At 32.4% G+C, this 18,127-nt stretch overlaps 3 protein-coding genes across 7 annotated transcripts; 2 read left to right on the top strand and 1 right to left on the bottom strand.

The window, feature by feature from the left end:
* Positions 1 to 917: 917 nt before the first annotated feature.
* Positions 918 to 6,329, top strand: SCAB1 (plectin-like protein). Of its 4 annotated transcripts, none has more exons than XM_085709613.1 (14): positions 918 to 1,095; positions 1,366 to 1,470; positions 1,892 to 2,192; positions 2,347 to 2,475; positions 2,751 to 2,843; positions 2,990 to 3,130; positions 3,308 to 3,376; positions 3,629 to 3,712; positions 4,081 to 4,261; positions 4,394 to 4,510; positions 4,651 to 4,709; positions 5,098 to 5,232; positions 5,400 to 5,549; positions 5,939 to 6,329. In XM_085709613.1, exons 3-14 carry the CDS (start codon positions 1,911 to 1,913, stop codon positions 5,981 to 5,983), a joined length of 1,485 nt encoding a protein of 494 aa, XP_085565739.1. In that variant the 5' UTR covers positions 918 to 1,095; positions 1,366 to 1,470; positions 1,892 to 1,910; the 3' UTR covers positions 5,984 to 6,329. The 4 variants fall into 4 exon arrangements, with proteins under 4 accessions (XP_085565739.1, XP_085565738.1, XP_085565741.1 ...); XM_085709615.1 differs by having other exon boundaries at positions 1,005 to 1,259; XM_085709612.1 differs by lacking the exon at positions 1,366 to 1,470.
* Positions 6,330 to 7,716: 1,387 nt separating this feature from the next.
* LOC146924646 (uncharacterized) lies at positions 7,717 to 10,193 on the top strand. Of its 2 annotated transcripts, XM_085709609.1 has the most exons (4): positions 7,717 to 7,793; positions 8,427 to 9,411; positions 9,777 to 9,839; positions 9,920 to 10,193. In XM_085709609.1, the coding sequence occupies exons 2-3, from the start codon at positions 8,443 to 8,445 to the stop codon at positions 9,789 to 9,791; spliced, it is 984 nt and encodes a 327-aa protein (XP_085565735.1). In that variant the 5' UTR covers positions 7,717 to 7,793; positions 8,427 to 8,442; the 3' UTR covers positions 9,792 to 9,839; positions 9,920 to 10,193. The 2 variants fall into 2 exon arrangements, with proteins under 2 accessions (XP_085565735.1, XP_085565736.1); XM_085709610.1 differs by lacking the exon at positions 9,777 to 9,839.
* An 85-nt stretch (positions 10,194 to 10,278) lies between these two features.
* On the bottom strand, positions 10,279 to 13,383 carry LOC146924645 (cation/H(+) antiporter 4-like). The gene is made up of 3 exons (XM_085709611.1): positions 13,055 to 13,383; positions 11,921 to 12,967; positions 10,279 to 11,605 (listed from the first exon to the last, which is right to left on the bottom strand). The coding sequence occupies exons 1-3, from the start codon at positions 13,361 to 13,363 to the stop codon at positions 10,490 to 10,492; spliced, it is 2,472 nt and encodes an 823-aa protein (XP_085565737.1). The 5' UTR covers positions 13,364 to 13,383; the 3' UTR covers positions 10,279 to 10,489.
* Between the last annotated feature and the right edge of the window lie 4,744 nt (positions 13,384 to 18,127).

The raw sequence follows: 18,127 nt of genomic DNA, 5'->3' as shown, positions 1-18,127 counted from the left end.
ATCTTTTACTACAAAAATAACTTATAAATAAGCAATAATCATAATAAACAATTATGAAATAATAAGTTGTTTATTCCAATCTCTACCATGGTTTAAAAGATCAGTCTCCCCAGTTGGTTAGAATTTCAAATTTACATCCACACAAGAAAGTTCAACATGGATAATTTACATTATAGTTGCCACTATTCAACTTTTTCAAGCAAAGTTTACATGTCAAAAAAGGAAAAAGATAGAAAGTGGGATTGAAGTAACAACAGCTAAGCCTTGGAATTTTGCTCAAAAAAAAAAAAAAAAGCTAAGCCTTGGAATGAATCAGGACTAGACCAACTATTATTTTCTTGTTGGAGGAATGGGACCAAAGATTTTCAATTTAAAGCCATAGCATAGCAGCATGAAGCATGACACCATAGTATTTTACTATTTCTTTTATAAAAAGTTTAAATAAATTGAATTTCACGTATTCACTACACTTATAGAGATACTTACAAATTAACCATCAACAAGAATTTTACATCAACAACAAAAATAAAACTCTTATCTTTGTGATATATACTCAACTTTTTATCAAGTGAACCATCATATATGTGCATTATAATAGTACTAACGTAACATGTTCACACACTAATAAGTACATACAACCAAACTATCAATGAGAATTTTACATCGACAACAAAAATAGAACTCTCGTCTATAAAAGGGCACTATAATAGTACTAATGTTATGTAACATGCTAATAATCTAAGTAGTGTAGTGTGAATCTCACATAGTTGGAATTCAAATATGTAGTTGGTCATAGGATAAACTAAGACAAGATACATAGAACACAGACAGCACAAAAGGTTTCCCAAATCTAACGAAGTGGGGTCCACAGAACCCACGGATGCCACAACAAAGTCACCTCTTTGGTCTTTTTTATTGTTCTTTTCAAAAAGCAATCTTCCATACCTCTCTCTCTCTCTCTCTCTCTCTCTCTAAAAGCATCAACAAGACCAGTGGTGATTCCCGTTGTTGAATAACCAAGTTGCAGCCACCCTTTTGCATCTACTGCTACAATCACAAGCCTAACCACCCATTTTCATCTTCACATGATCTTTTGTAAGTTCAAGCTTTCCTTTTTTGTCTTTTTTTGTTGAATTTTTCATCATTGCTTCAACTTGTAGAAGAAAAAAAAAAGAGTAAAAAAAATAGGAAACTAGGGTTTACTTTCATTTTGAAGATATCTCAGAATTTTCCTTCACTTTCATAAGCTTAATGCTAGTGTATGTGCTAACACTATTCATAAGTCTCTTATTTTTGGCTTGTTTTGTTCTGTTCATTCTTATATGTTGTGTTTTTTTGTCATGTACTTCAAATTATATAAAAAAGGGGAAAAAAGAAAGAAGAAGAAGGAAATTAGACTTCAGTTGCACTTTGAAGTAATTTGAAGAAAATTTAGAATTTTCTTTTACTTCAATTAGCTTAATGCTAGTGGTATCTCTATTTACAAGTCTCTTATTTTTATGTTGTTTTTTTTCAATACTCTTTGTTCTATTCATGCTATATGATAAGTCCCTGTTTGGTTCTGCAGTGACAAAAATTGATTTGATATGAATTGGTTTTGTATAATATATTTTACTTAAATTAGTTGAATCTTAAGTGGTTTATGTTTGGATACATTTACGAAAATGTGAATTGAACAATAATTTTAGTGTAAAAATCACATTCGAAAAGCTACAAATTAGAATCAATTCTACTCGAGAGCAACCAAACATATCAAAATCAATTTTCACTGCTCCCAAAGTGGAACCATACCTATACTTATTATTCCTTATGTTGTTTTTGATTTTGTCTTGCACTTAACTATGCGATGTTCAATTACCTTAGCTAAAGTTTGCATTTTTGTGATTTGTAGAGGGAGGTGGTTGTAAGAGATGACGAGGGTAACTCGTGATTTTGGCGATACAATGCAAAAAGAGGCTGTGCCTGCAGTGTCTTCTGATGTGGTATTTGCTACTAGTCGGTTTCCTAATTATAGAATTGGAGCTAACGATCAGATAATGGAGGCAAAGGATGACCCTAAAGTGTTATCTATGAAGGAGGTTATTGCGCGTGAGACTGCTATGTTGTTGGACCAGCATAATCGTCTCTCAGTTCGTGACCTTGCTAGTAAATTTGAGAAGGGTTTGGCTGCGGCTGCTAAGTTGTCTGAAGAGGTGTGTGTACCTTGCTTTCTAGTTGAAAAACTCAGATTTAGCAATATAATTATATTTTTGCTTCCTTTTTTTTTTTTTTAAGAATTTTGTAATCTTAGAGTTTCTTTATGTAGCCTGACTTTAATCAAGCTTTTCATATGCTGGTGAAATTCAGGCCAGACTTAGAGAAGCAGCATCGTTGGAAAAACATGTTCTTTTAAAGAAACTCAGAGATTCACTTGAATCTTTAAAGGGGCGTGTGGCGGGAAGAAACAAGGATGATGTCGAGGATGCTATTGCTATGGTGAGTTCTTTTGGAGATAAAATAGGAGGATATGTACTTCACATTCCTTTCTTCCTAATAAACATATATTTATGTTTTTCCAGTTATGTGCTTAAAGAAATTCCGTGAAGGCAACATTGTAATTAAATATTCTTACTTGTACTCTATGAAAATCATGGTCTTAAAGTGTACATGTTAACGAAGAGTTGAAGATGCATAGTGAATAAACTTGAGGATGGTTTTTTTAAATTTTTCATAAGCTTCTAGAAGAAATTTTTATTATTTGCACTCTTCAGGTTGAAGCTCTAGCAGTTCAGTTAACTCAAAGGGAAGGGGAACTATTACAAGAGAAGGCAGAGGTTAAAAAACTGGCAAATTTTCTTAAACAGGTGATGCTAACTTATGTTACCTTATGGTATGCTAAAAGGATTTAACTTCAATGTTGTGAAAGAGATATGCTTTGGTTATATCTTCTATGCATGCATGTGTAAAGATATTTCCGTTACATATGCTGAGAGTATAGATTCATTTGCAGGCTTCTGAAGATGCTAAGAAACTTGTTGATGAGGAAAGAGCTTTTGCTCGTGCAGAAATAGATAATGCTAGGTCAGCTGTTCAGAGAGTGGAAGAGTCGCTTCAGGAGCATGAGAGAATGTCTCAAGCTTCCGGGAAGCAGGTTTGTATTTTTCATTTGTCATTTTCCATGTGATAAAACATGTCAAATTGCGTATTTCATTATGCATTAATGATTAATTTGATGGACTTACTATCACTTGTTTTCTTATTCGTATAGTTTCATGCAACTGAATAATTTTTGTTTGGATTTTTTTTTTTGGCTTTGCTGGGGTTTTAGGACGTGGAACAATTAATGAAGGAGGTTCAAGAGGCTCGAAGAATCAAAATGCTGCATCAGCCAAGCAAGGTATATACGAAATAGTAGTCTCTATTCCGTCTTTAGTCTAGATATATAATAGTAATAATTACTATTCAAATATCTTCTCTTTTTCTTAGTTCTAGTCTTCCTCCATAGCGTAGTTAATGGCTGAACTGTTTGTTTTTTGTATTTTGGTATCGACATGTCTTTCCCACGTGGAATTGGATTTCTTCTTATTTTCTACAACTTCATCAAGTTATTTCAAGGAAATGAATACATTGATTGTTGATTGATTTGTAGGTCATGGATATGGAACATGAACTTCAAGCATTGAGGGCTCAACTTGCAGAGAAGACCAGACATTATCTTCGACTTCAGAAGGAGGTATGCCTGTATAATCTCATGCCAATGGAAAAAAAAACTGAATATAAAATGAAAAACATGTAGTAGTCCATATTTCCCTCAAAAAAAAAAAAAATGTAGTAGTCCATATTCCTATCATTGAGGCAGTGTCATGTTAAAATATACTTAGGGGATCTTTGAGCAATGTCTTGAACGGTAAGATGGAGAATTCCATGATGAGTTACTCGATATTTTTAATATATAGATTAGAGTTTGAGCAAATGTTATACCACTTTTTATTGTCGTGAGTGAATGATAAATTTCTCCGATTAAGTGGAGCAGTTACATGACTGTCTTTCATCTTAAGCTTTTTTGACTGATAGCCGTTTATCCTTCACAATGCTTTTCAGATAACAAGGACAAAGAAAGGAGAGGAAAATGTTCCACATTTATATGAACTTGAAGGGAATGAAACCTTAGGCTCCTATTTGCAAATTCAACCTTGCTCTGATAATGCTCCAGATCTTTCAAATTGTTCAATTCAATGGTGTCGTGTATCATCTGATGGTGCCAAAAAAGAACTTATTTCAGGTATTGATTTTTGCATGACGAATACCTGTTGAAGACAACATTTTCTGTTGCAGTGCTATGTTGAGCATGAAAGTTATGGCATTTTCTTGTGATGTCATTTCTATACTTGATAATGCACTTTTCTCTTTTCAGGAGCTATAAAATCAGTTTACGCACCTGAACCATTTGATGTCGGACGAATATTGCATGTTGATATTATTTCAGAAAACCAGCACATCATACTTTCAACTACTGGTCCAATAGATCCAGGTATCGTTTCATTGAGTCATCCACATTTGATTTAGAAGTTACGAACTTACATAGATTCTATATATTTGTTTATATTGAAACTATAAAGGTGTTATATTTACGTTGCACAATCGATTTGAGCTTAAATTGCTTTTATGCAGCTGCTGGTTTGGGAACCTATGTAGAGGCACTTGTGAGAAAACATGACACTGAATTCAATGTATGTGTTATCATTCTTTTACTTATTTCATTTTCACCCTCCTAGTAGTATATGAGCATCAATGTCAGATATTGAGAAGAGATTATTGTGTTATTGTGTAAGCTTGTCATTCATCACTTTTACGTCCATTTTATTTCTCATTTGGCCAATTTTTTAAAAAAGTTTTGAATAAAAGATGTTCGTAACTCGTATGTCTTCTTAAATTGACCTTGTTTTAACAAATCTATATGGTTCCGCGCTCGTAACGTAACTACAATCTTCTAATCAAATTTTCATAAAAAATAGTGTGAAGTCTTGTAATTTGTTCTTCATATTTCAATATAAAAAATTTAGAAGTCAAATCTAGTCAGATTCTGCGACAATAATATGCCGTGTTTGATATTTTCAGGTAGTTGTAACACAAATGAGTGGTTTGCATCATCCAACTGAATCTATTCATGTACTTCATGTTGGAAAAATGAGGATCAAACTCTGCAAAGGAAAGACAACAATTGCCAAAGAATATTATTCAAGTTCAATGCAGGTATTTCAAATTGTCAATGCTTTTTGGTTCGAGATGATTCTTACTCGCAACTTGAAAATTTATTTTCATGTTCTATTATTCATTAGCTTTTGTATTTTCACTAAACAACTAAAAGAGTTATATTTTGATTATGACGACTAATGTGCTTTTGATCTTGTTTTCTTTAGCTTTGTGGAGTTCGAGGCGGTGGAAATGCTGCGGCACAGGCACTATTTTGGCAGCCAAAACAAGGACTTTCTTTTGTATTGGCTTTTGAATCAGAGCGAGAAAGGAATGCAGCCATCATGCTTGCAAGGAGATTTGCATTTGACTGTAATGTATGTCTTTCTCAACAATTTTTAAGCTTATGCTCAAATTTTACCAGTCAGATGAGAAAATCAATGATTGATATTACATACACCTGCATAACAAATAATGAATATGTTGAAATATCAACCGCTAACTTTTCCATTAATAGTTGATAATTGAAGCACTGACACACACACACAACATCGGATGCAACATTGACATTGACACGTTGACAAAAGTAATAATTTGAGAAAGTGATATATTAGAATGTAAACACATGTGTCACGTCGGATACCAGACACACCTTCAATCTGAAGCGTCAGTGCTACATATCATTCATTTACGTTATAGTTGCTGGCAGTAGGAAAAGTAAACCCTTTAGTTTGTTCTTTATTGATTTTCATTGCTATAATGGCAGATCATGCTTGCTGGACCAGATGACAGAGCTCCATTAGGGACATGATGAGTCTCCTTAAAATCTTACTTATTTCCCACTTGTAATTAATTATGAGTTTTGTTTCTTTCTACCTTGTATTATACATAAGTTTTAACAGTGAACCGTGGCTTGTTATGTTATATTGGTAAGCTGGTAATGATTCATATCTTGTGGTGTGAATCATTTAATGTAATTTTGTTTGATCAACACTTGGGCATATTTTTGTTTGCCTTTGTGAGTGAGTTGACTAGAGATTTATAGGTTACATATTATAGAGTGGTTGCAAATGGGCTGTACTTGATTAACAATCTCTATGAGAGAATCCTCAGTCTCACTCTCATTGCACTTATCTATGGACATTGGCCTTGAGAAATTTCTGTGTTTTTTCATAAGAAAACTTGGATCAAAAGTGATAAAATCATGAGTTTTTTTTTTTTTTTTTTGACAAATAAAATCAAGAGTTTGTTAATGTAACAAATTATGATGCATTTACAATATTTATCTTTAATTTATTAATTAATGGTTGCTAATATTCAATTTATTAGAGCTAATCACTTTAGAGGAATCAGATCTATAAACATTATTTAAAAAATTGTAACATACAACCCCTATTATCAAGATGGTTATAATGATAATAAATGTTACTTTCTTTTACTCAGAAAAGTAACTATGTTCTTTTATTAGAATAATCTACTAAGAAAAATTGTTAAATCTGTGTGATTATCACTAAATTATTGTTCGGGTATAACTTTTCATATTCCAAGACAAATTTATTGTATTAAATTAATAAGAAGTTCTTCCTTTGATTTTATCCTTAAGAGAAAATCTGATTAATAAAAGTTGATATATCTTGACATATCTCTGCGACGAAAACTGATTTTAATTGAATTGATTATATAGAAGTGATTCCGATTAAAAGTAAGTTGAAAGTAAAATGATTTGAATTTGAATATTTTTAAAAGTGATGTGAATAATAAGTTTGTGTATAAAAATTAATTATAAAACAAAAGCAACAAATCTTAGGCTTAAGTAAAATCAATTCTGAATGTAGAATAATTCTAGCAAAAGCAACCAAATTGTTAGAATCTATTTTACATCTATAATATATTTAAACAAAATACATGAGTCTTTTTCATTATCTATTATATCCTTCATTTAAACTATTTAATTTATTATTATATTCAATAAAAATATTATTTTAAATTTTAATTAAAAAATTAAATCCTATTAAATTAGGAAATATCACACTTCGATAAAAACAATATTATTTATATTATATATGAAGGGGATATGAATTTTGGGCCGACATTTTATTATTTCAATTAAACTCTTAAACCAAATTTTCTTAATAAACATGATTTTTAAGTATGTTACAATTTAAAAGTCATAAATATTTGTATTTATAATTTTAATCAAAATTTTATTTAACCTCTCATAATTTATACCCGTTAACGCAATAAAAAAGGCAGTCTTCACAATCAATTTTGACCCTTTTCTAATCAATTCTAAAAAAATGGTCGGTGTGATTTCCTTTCCAGTCTTTCTCTGGCACGTGTAGTTTCCGTGTGGACCATGCTTTTGAGAGACTGGTACTGTTAATCATGATTTGTACTAATAAATGAAGGAATGAATAGTTAACACCTTAACACTTCAATCAACGGCTATTATTACTCATATCTTCGTGGCCAATATCCAACCGTTGATTCCCCTATTCAAGAAAATTTAGTTGAATATACTCAGAATTTTTCTGTGCTGGTCACATTCACAATCAAATTCTCTCTCTCTCTCTCTCTCTCTCTCTCTCTCTCTCTCTCTCTCATCACTCATCTCATCTCAGGTACTTCTCTACTCTAACCAAATTATTTTTTATTCATATTAGTTTCTTATGATCTATACATTATTTGATTAAGCATGCATTGATTTTATGCTTATTTCTGCATAACCATGCACAAAAAAAAATATGAATCAATGAATGCTAGCATAAATTTCATATTTTTTACTATACCCTGATATGAAATTCTAAGTTTTACTACATTGTTTAGTCAATGCTCATCTAAAGTTTGTATTTTTAATAAATAATTATATGATCAAATTTTTTTTTTGGTGGTATTTTAATGCTAATATGATCTGATCAACTTTGATCCAATCTTATGTTGTTGTAATTCACTAATCAGAGTTATGGCGTTTGACTTTATTATACCCTGATATGAAATTTTAAGTTTTGCTGCATTTTTTAGTCAATGCTGATCTAAAGTTTGTATTTTTAATAATATTTTTTTTAGTATATCTAATGCTAATGTATATCTGTATTTATGTGATCCAAATGTTTTAGTGTTTAATTTTGCAAATAATTATGATTCAGTTTTTTTTCATGTCTAATAGTAGTGTGATCTGATTAATTTTGTAAATGATTGATCAGATTTAGTGTTTGACTTCATTTGACTTTGATTGGATTTGATCTTGGCTACAGGGTTGATTGATCTGATATGTCGACATCGGAGGATAAGCCGGAAGTGGTGGAAAGGGGGCTTTTTAAGGATGATAAGCACAAGGAAGAAGATAAACAAGAAGAAGAAGAGAAGGGTGGATTTATTGAAAAGGTGAAGGATTTCATTCATGACATTGGTGAGAAGATTGAGGAAGTTATTGGATTTGGGAAACCAACTGCTGATGTTAAAACGATACACGTTCCTAAAATTAACCTTCATAAGATAGATCTTGTTGTTGATATTCTCATCAAGAATCCCAATCCGGTGCCAATTCCTTTGGTTGACATCAATTATTTGATTGAGAGTGATGACAGGAAACTCATTTCCGGTTTGATACCAGATGCAGGTACTATCCATGCTCATGGAGAGGAAACTGTCAAGATTCCTCTTACTTTGAATTATGATGATATTAAGGAAACCTATGCTGATATTAAACCTGGAACTATAATTCCTTATAGAGTTAAGGTTGATCTTATTTTTGATGTTCCTGTCTTGGGACGGTTTACGCTACCTTTAGAGAAAAAAGGAGAAATTCCGATTCCTTATAAGCCTGATGTTGATATTGACAAGATTCAATTCAAAAAGTTCTCTTTTGAAGAGACGGTTGCGAATCTTCATTTGAAATTGGAAAACATGAATGATTTTGACCTAGGTCTCAATGCACTTGAGTATGAGGTTTGGCTTGGTGATGTTAACATTGGAGGTGCACAGCTCAGTAAATCTGCTAAACTTGAGAAAAGTGGAGGAATTAGTTACATTGATGTTCCAATTACATTTAGGCCTAAGGATTTTGGTTCTGCATTATGGGATATGATTAGAGGAAAGGGAACTGGTTACACCATGAAAGGTAACATTGATGTTGACACTCCTTTTGGAGCAATGAAATTGCCTATCAGCAAAGAAGGCGGTACTACCCGTCTTAAGAAAAATAGGGAAGATGGAGGTGATGACGATGACGATGACGAGGTATTAACTTTTATTTGTTTCTATGTTTCCTATCTATACTTTGCATGTTGTCCAAGATGTTACAAGTCTTATAGTTTTGTATTAGTATGCAACTATATGTATGGATCTCTTATAGAAAACAGATTTAACTGAACAAATTAGGCGCTTTCCTAAACTAATTCTTGGTAATGTAACCAAGAATGTGTTTGGAATAGTGTTTGACAAAAATGATTTGAATAAAGTTGATCTTGTAAAATTAATTTGGTTAAAATTGTATTTGAAGTGAAGTGATTTATGTTTGTGTTTTTACTTTAAACGCAAGGACAATGTGAAGCTTAGTGTAAATTGTCCAACCTAACCCAAAAACTACTTTTTATCGCTTCTAGTCAAGCCGAGGTTAGGAGGTAACTCGATTTTTGCTTTTCGTAGCCAAACACACACGAGTGTAGGTCAACATCTTTTCTCTATCTCTCCTTTTGTATATTGTATTTGCTTGTGTCATAATTTGTGTATTCAATCTCTTTTGCAGGATTGAAGACCTGTAGCAACTCATTACAGCTGTTAATTTTATTTACAGCCCATGTCCATTAGAAAATAAAGTTTGATGAACATTTATGTATCTTGAGAAATCGATTTGTCGTTTGAATTATGTGATTTTATCATGTACTAGTAAGTATGTCCGTTCAGTCAGGCACGTGCTTTCGGTCTGTGTTCTTGTTTGAGTACTTGATTGACAATCATGACAAGCTTGTGCTACCTTTTGGTGAGATATATGACAATTAGTCAAATTTACCAGTTTTAAATTTATTTGTCTTGTGACTTTGCGCCTATGTTATTATTCATTTATTTGATGCAGGGTTTGCATTTTTTTTCATCAAACTTGATAAATGACATAATGATAATAAAATTTCATAACTGTGACATATGGGCTTGGTATGCAAATATCTGATTCTCACTATTGCATGCAAATGAATATTCACATTACAATACAAATAATTTCAAGTATCTGCACTACTGTTGGTGAAAAATTTGCACTACAACATTAGAATCTGTATCTATAACTAGAATGATGCATACTTGTATACATGTACGCAAATGTTCATCGCGGCTTAGGCATTACTTGTTGCTGCACAACTAAAATTGAAGCTTTGGTATTAGTATCTGGTGAAGCAAGCAAATCTCCCAACACACCTAACTCTGGATGCTCAGTCCACGATGCAAGTGCTTGTGTCTGAGGCGATTTGATGCCATTTCGCCTCCCAACTATAATGAAATCATGTTGATTCGCTATATCTGAGATGAATGCAGTGGTATCTGAAGAGTTTTCAACTTCTACTTTTTCATATGTCACATTATCTACACTACCATAAACTCCCTTAACACTCTTTAGTAACTCATCATCAAGCATAACCTCCCAATTAGTGGCCTCCTCATTCTTGCTCGATGAAACCAAATGATACACAACCAAGTGATAAGTATCTTCTTTGATTGTTCTTTTAGCTAAACATAACGCTTCTCTATCATCTGCACCCCCTAAGAAAATCATGGCAATTTGCTTTGTATTATCATTGTGGTTGAATGGAGAAGAGTATCCTCTATTCACAAGGATCGCTACCGAACAAGGTGCTCTTTCAAGAACCTTGGTGTTCAAAGACCTGATGTTCTCGTCCCCTGATTCAACAGAACCATCCTCTAACCATCTCAAATGAAAAGGAACAATGATGATGGACGCAAGTTTGTCTAATGCAAGATAACAAATATCGTCGTGCATGAAACCCACAGGAGATATAGCTGTGTAGGTATTCACTTTTGCAGTACCTACATTGTCATGTTCGAAAAGATCAAAGGTAACAATAACATCCTCAGAGAAAGCGTATCGACCTGAACCAATTCTTTCTTGAAGACGATGCGAAATGAAAACAGGTGAAGACCTTCCAACAAGCTCCATGAGATGTATGATATGAACTACCAATGGATTGTTTGATGTTGGACTACAAATGTCAAAAACATTCTTGATGGGAATTATGTGACTTGGTTTGAGGATGCATGAAACTATCTTAAGTTCTGAGTTTGGTTTCAAGCTCAAGATGTTCCTTTTTTGATAACCTGCATATTTTCTTTTAGGGTCATACAAGAACTTCACACCAATGCGTGCCAAGGTTCCAATCACCAACACATTTAAGCTCATAATGGATAGTGATTCTTTGCTAAAAAGCTGCACATGCATTATAGTGGACAAAATTAGATAACTTTTATTCAACAAGTAAATCATTATAAACCACTTAGAATTTACTATTTTGATTTCATTATGTTTTTAGCCCCTCTAACTTTTGCTAATATTCGGTTCTAGTCCCTGAAATTTTATAAACATTTTTTGTGATCCTTGTGCCGAAAAATGCTACCATTTTTTTATATACGTAAAATGTAATGCAATGTTTTTCATTATTTTAAATTAGTCACTATATTACAATTATCAGTTTAGTTTCTATGAAGGCATGTAATATATGGAAATATTAGCTAAAGAAATTACCTTGGCATCATGAAGAAACACATTGGTGCAAAAATCCACAACACCTTTACAACTCAACATGAGAGCAAGACACAAACCATCAATCATAGGCATGTTACAATACCAACAAATTCCAGTGGTCACCAGCATCTTAAACAAATGAATAGCAACGATAAAACCAAGCCAAACATAAGCATACTCTTTTTCAACATGCATATTAAGATCAACCTTCATAGCACAACTTGTGACAAAAATAGGAAAAAGGAACCAACTACAAAACAATTCCAATTGCTTAATCATTTCAGTTCCTAATGGAGGGCCTTCAGGTACAATAAAACCAAGCAAACAAATTCCACCTAGAATACTTTGCTTTGGCACTAATGCCAACATTCCAACTGCCAAAGCCATAATGAACACAATATAGGTGTATTCTTTCTTCACTGGTCTACCTTCTGGTGTTCTTCTAACAAACCACTGCAGTATAGGACGAACTACAAGAGGAGTCACTACCATGAAACAAATGTAATAGAAAACAGCTAAAAAAGCTTTAGCATGTGCCGATCCATCAGCACCGTTGCTTAGATCAGCTGGGATGCTGCTAACAAAAGCTGTGCCAATTCCTGTAACAATTGAGTAGAAAGAATCAATAACCAGAGCTGTTGAGAGTGCTAAACGTCCAAGTTCTGAGTTGAGAATCTCAAGGTCAGAGAGCAAAGAAGCTATGACAACAAAATAACAGCCACTTTGTCCTATAACTATAACAGGAAGGTTTTTTGCTTCAAAAACTCCCATCTTGTGTATCCAAAATTCTGAGAATCTGTAACACGCTACGAGACCAATAAACGTCGGAATCATAAAGGAACAAAAAGCTATTGCCCATGCTTTTCTACCTGTTCTTGTTATCATGGTGAAGTCCATTTTCACAGCACATAGAAACAGGAAAAATGCATATCCAATTAGGGATACTACACTTATTACATCTTCAGTACCGTATGGAAACAAGATGTTTTTGAATTCATTCCATCTATTTGAAATCTTCAAAGATGATGGTCCTAGAACTATACCAGCCTGCAAAATTTATGTATCATTAATTTCGATGCCATGAATACAAATATATTTTTAAATTAACGACTAAAATGTAACACGTTATATTACCAAGATTTGTGAAACGAAATAAGGGACCCCAAGACGCTTAAGTACCAAATGAAAGCATTGAGTAATGGCAAAGATTGTGAGAATTTGAAGCTCTAACAATGGCAAAGTGGATTGCATAGGCTTTGCAGCTTGATCATGATCAGCCCAAAAGCCGTCAGATACAACCTTAGGGGGCATGTCAATACAAACATTTACGTCTATAACTAATTTGCCGTCAGGATCCGAGGCTGTTCTATTAATATATGCATGTTTGAAAATTGTTCGGTCTAATATCATGTTTGTAAATTCTGTTGCTGTTGTTGCGTTCATGTTTCCAGAAACAAATTGAATTGAAGAGTGCAAGATTGTAAACAAATTTAATTAATATGAACAAGTAACATGTTTTGTCTTTAATATACTACTTCATTGGTGTAACATTTTCTTAACAACATTAACGGATAATGATAAGGTATAACAATAATACCAGAAATTACAGCTTGTTTAAGCTGTAACGATAAAATCACAGCTAAATTGTGGTTAAATTAAACTGTATCATCACACATTTTAAAACAGAAACTGAATACTGTTAAACATGGACATTTTCATTTGAATTTGAATAGCTATTTTTATCTAAATTTCAATTTTCTACCATTCAATTAATTTTGTACTAAATATAGTGGAAAATATTTTTTCTCAAAAAATAGTGGAAAATATATGCAATTAGTTGTATTCTTATACTGTATCTACTATATATAATATCAGTAAAAATCTAATATTAGTACAATGACATTGATACTCCTTTTCGGAAAAAAATGACACAGACGCTCCTTTTGTTTTAAAACGTACACTTACATCCTTAAGTTCTCATCAAATATACAAACATATCCTTTTTCTATTAATATGGTTAATTTTCCGTTAACATTTAATGAGGATTCTTGAATTGCTAGTGGGATGACTAAAAGAAATAACAAAATAAATATAATATAGGGTCTCTTTGTTATAGATTTTTAAAAAAAAAATTCCGTTGTATTTAAATATATATATATATATTTTAAATTTACTCAAAACTAATAGAAGTTATTTCGAACTCATTTGTTATAAGTTTTTTTTTTTTGTTGAAAACAACATATTATAACAAGCCGACTGTGAAAGCACATCAGAAACGGCCAGAAAATGGGACTATAATAAAACCCAGTGCATAAAAAAGATATTTTGACATTCATTAACTTAAATATTCATTGTTAGTGATTTTACGTAATAAAAATAACATATTCATTGTTAGTGATTTTACGTAATAAAAATAACATATTAGTACAATGACATTGATACTCCTTTTAGGAAAAAAATGACACCGACGCTCCTTTTGTTTTAAAACGTACACTTACATTCTTAAGTTCTCATCAAATATACAAACACATCCCTTTTCTATTAATATGGTTAATTTTCCATTAACATTTAATGAGGATTCTTGAATTGCTAGTGGGATGACTAAAAGAAATATAATATAGGGTCTCTTTGTTATAGATTTTTTAAAAAAAAAATTCCGTTGTATTTATATATATATATATATATATATATATATATATATATATATATATTTTTTAAATTTACTCAAAACTAATAGAAGTTATTTCGAACTCATTTGTTATAAGTTTTTTTGTTGTTGAAAACACCATATTATAACAAGCCGACTGTGAAAGCACATCAGAAACGGCCAAAAAATGGGACTACAATAAAACCCAATGCATAAAAAAGATATTTTGACATTCATTAACTTAAATATTCATTGTTAGTGATTTTACGTAATAAAAATAACATATTTTTTTTCAAAAAGACATTTCAAAAATGATTTTTATGAGAAGTTAATTGAAATAGCTTCTCATTTTCAAAAATGGTCCTTTTTTTCCATTTTCATATACATTATCAAGTTTCAAATTTAATATTCTTATACAAACATAGACAAAGATCATATATTTGAAGACTGAAAGACCATAAGAAATTAAAATCATGAATTTTAAGCTTGAAAATTCATATGTAAATGAATCAAAATGACAAAATTGAAATGAGAAAAAGATAAAAGACTAAACTGTTACCTAAAGTAAAGTTATGAGACTAAAAGTGTAATTTTGCCTTAATTTAATTTAATTTAATCTTGTTCACCCGTGTAAAACTCGTTGATTTTTCGGTTAAGCAAGCCAATGGTGTTTCTAGACTCGTTGATTTTGTTGAAAACACCAGGGTCTTGCTGAACTAAATCACCCTGGTGTTCCTCACCAATATATCCAACCTGTCCAAGCTAAGAATAGACAAATGGAAAATAATCTCCTAAGATTTAGAAGAATCAATGCCGATAATTGATTTACAAATTGGGACTCAAGATTCAATTTCTAGGCTAAAACTACGGATGGCGGGAAGAAGGACAAATTGCTTTTTAGATACTCATGGTTTGTTCTCAGACACTCTGAACTGACCAAAATGTCTTCAACGATAAATAATTATCGTTGGATGTTGAACGACAATTAACCGTCGTTCGTTGTTGAACGGTTATTAATTGTTGTTCTACATTGATCATATATCAGAACAGAACCACCACACATATACAAAAACTGTCACACACAAACCATACTCCCTCTAAACGTCACGAAATCAATCTTGATCAAATTTCTTCAAACATAAGCAAGAAATTGTGGAATGTAATTTTAGCAAGAGGCATAGAGTCTCAAGCATAAAGGTGAAGTTGTCGATCATGTCATAGCACAAGATACACAGTTTAAATATCTTGAGTTGATAGTACAAAATGACTGGGAAACAGAAGATGTAAACCATCGAATCCAAGCTGAGTGGTTGAAATGGAGGAGTGTCTCAAGTGTTTTATGTGATGCAAAAGTACTGCTTAATGAAGCTGAAGGAAATTTTTTATCGGACAGCGTAAGACCGACGATGTTGTACGACACAAATTGTTGGGTGGTGAAGAACCAACACGAACATAAAATAAGCATATCATAAATGAGGTTGTGCCTTGGATGTGTGGCAAGACTAGATGAGATAGAATTAAAAATTATGACATTAGAGTTATGGTAGCAACTATAGTATAAAAGATGGTAGAAACTAAACTTAGGTGGTTTGAACATGCAGAGAGAAGACATGTAGATTATATAGTTAGGAGAGTAAATCAGATGGAGGATAGTCAGATCACTAGAGGTAGGGGTAGAGCTAGAAAAATTATAAGAGAAACTATTATGAAGGATCTAGAGATAAATGAGTTGGAGAAAAATATTATTTTTGATAGAACACCATGACGTCCTTTGATTTATGTAGATGACCCCACTTAGTGGGATATGGATTTCTGATTTAGTCCAATTAAACTTCCTTCCTTTGAATCTGGAAGTCTTTCTCAGATACATGGAAATGATTTGCCCTAGAGCCAAATATTGTAGTTCTCGAACGAGCAATCGAAAAGATTCTGGAGCATCCACAAGTTTATGTATTGTTCCTCCAATAATCGTAGTTTCGAGTACTTCTTGAAAAGCTTTAATATGATCAGATTTATAAGTCAACATCTCTTGTAAAATATGAGCAACACTGAACCCCTTGAGCGCCGATTGTTGTTGTATAAACAAGTAATCAAGTATGTGTTTGAAATCCTTAAGCATACACATTTTTAGTTTTATATGTTAGGTTTTTTTCTTTCTTTCTAATTTTTCATATTTTAGTTTTTTATTTTATTTTTGAAATTGATGATTTTTTGGGTAGTTTTTGATCAAATACTTGCATGTGTTGATTATGAATGTAGTTTAAACTAAGTTTAAGTGTAATATAGTAGTTTGAGAATTGAAATACACAATGAACAAAGTATGTATATTTTGTGCTCTAAGTATTTGATGAAATGTCTCAGAATTTTTCGTGGATTTTGTTGTTGGTTGATGTGTAGATATGTCTGACAACAGAGACAGACTCAGGCTAGAGAGGCCGACTCATACCAACAGTGTACGCAGAGCGAATACTGCAGCGAATCCTCCTTCTAAAAGGGGCCGACGTAGGCACGACTACATGTAAGCCCCATATAGGATAGATGGGTGGATAGATTACCTAATGTAGGTAATTTTTTTTTGGTTACGCTAATGTAGGTAATTAATTGTACTTTAATATTTTTTTTTTAATTTAGTAGGTTTTTATACTTGTGTTTGTGTTTTTATATTTATATTTATATTTGTGCTTGTAATATGTTTTTATATTTGTGTTTGATTTTAGGCTTGGGCTATGGAGCATATCAGTGGAATATATCCATATTTTGACGATCCATACTCTGCCTTTGACATGCCACATACTTTGCGGTTTATTTGTAGCAGGGGCCACAAGACAATAGATAAATATTTGATGTTCCTTGATCGTCCGAAGGTTGACAACGTAATCTTCAGTCCATATGATGATCATCGTGAGACGCGTCCCTTCGAGGAGATATGCTGGTACTCAGGATGAATTATATGCGGTCGAGGGAAGGTTTATCGTCACTTGTCAGAGAGGGTGAAGAGGCAGTACATGCAAGCTCATGATATTCCGAGACATCCTTCAAAGGTAGCTCATGTTAATGTGTTTGGTGTTGATCAGCATTTCTATGATTTCTTGATGCACGTTACGCATGAGGATGATCGAGGTCTAGAGGTGGAGTCACCTTGGAGCACATAGCGGGATACATTGCTTGGTTCTCTAAGATATCTCACCTCCTTAAAAACTTTAGTTCAGCCTGCCAAAAATAGCTGGAGCAGTTTTTTTTAGGCTCTCTCAATGTCTCTTAGACTCTCCCTTAAAAAATTCGAGAGATAACTCTAGTAAGACATTTTTTAAATTTTAACTACTTCAATGAATAATAATTTCAAGGGACATTTTTCAGCCAAAAGAAATAATGACGAGCTTAAAAAAAATTCACTAAAATAATGAATAACTTTTTATTTTAAAAATTTGTTAACTTAATTTGGTTAAAATTGAGTTTGAGGTGAAGCGAATTTTTCTCACAAGGGCATTTTTTCTGCTATCACGGTAAAATTTAATAATTGTAACAAATGGACTCTAGTATGCGAATAATTGATTCTCAGA

The sequence above is a fragment of the Medicago sativa genome, chromosome 5 (genome assembly GCF_051527215.1).
Source record: "Medicago sativa cultivar Bolivia chromosome 5, Bolivia_mono, whole genome shotgun sequence".
Classification (NCBI taxonomy): Eukaryota; Viridiplantae; Streptophyta; class Magnoliopsida; order Fabales; family Fabaceae; genus Medicago; species Medicago sativa.
The sequence above is the reverse complement of the archived record's forward strand: the minus strand, read 5'-3'. Positions and strand labels throughout refer to the sequence as shown.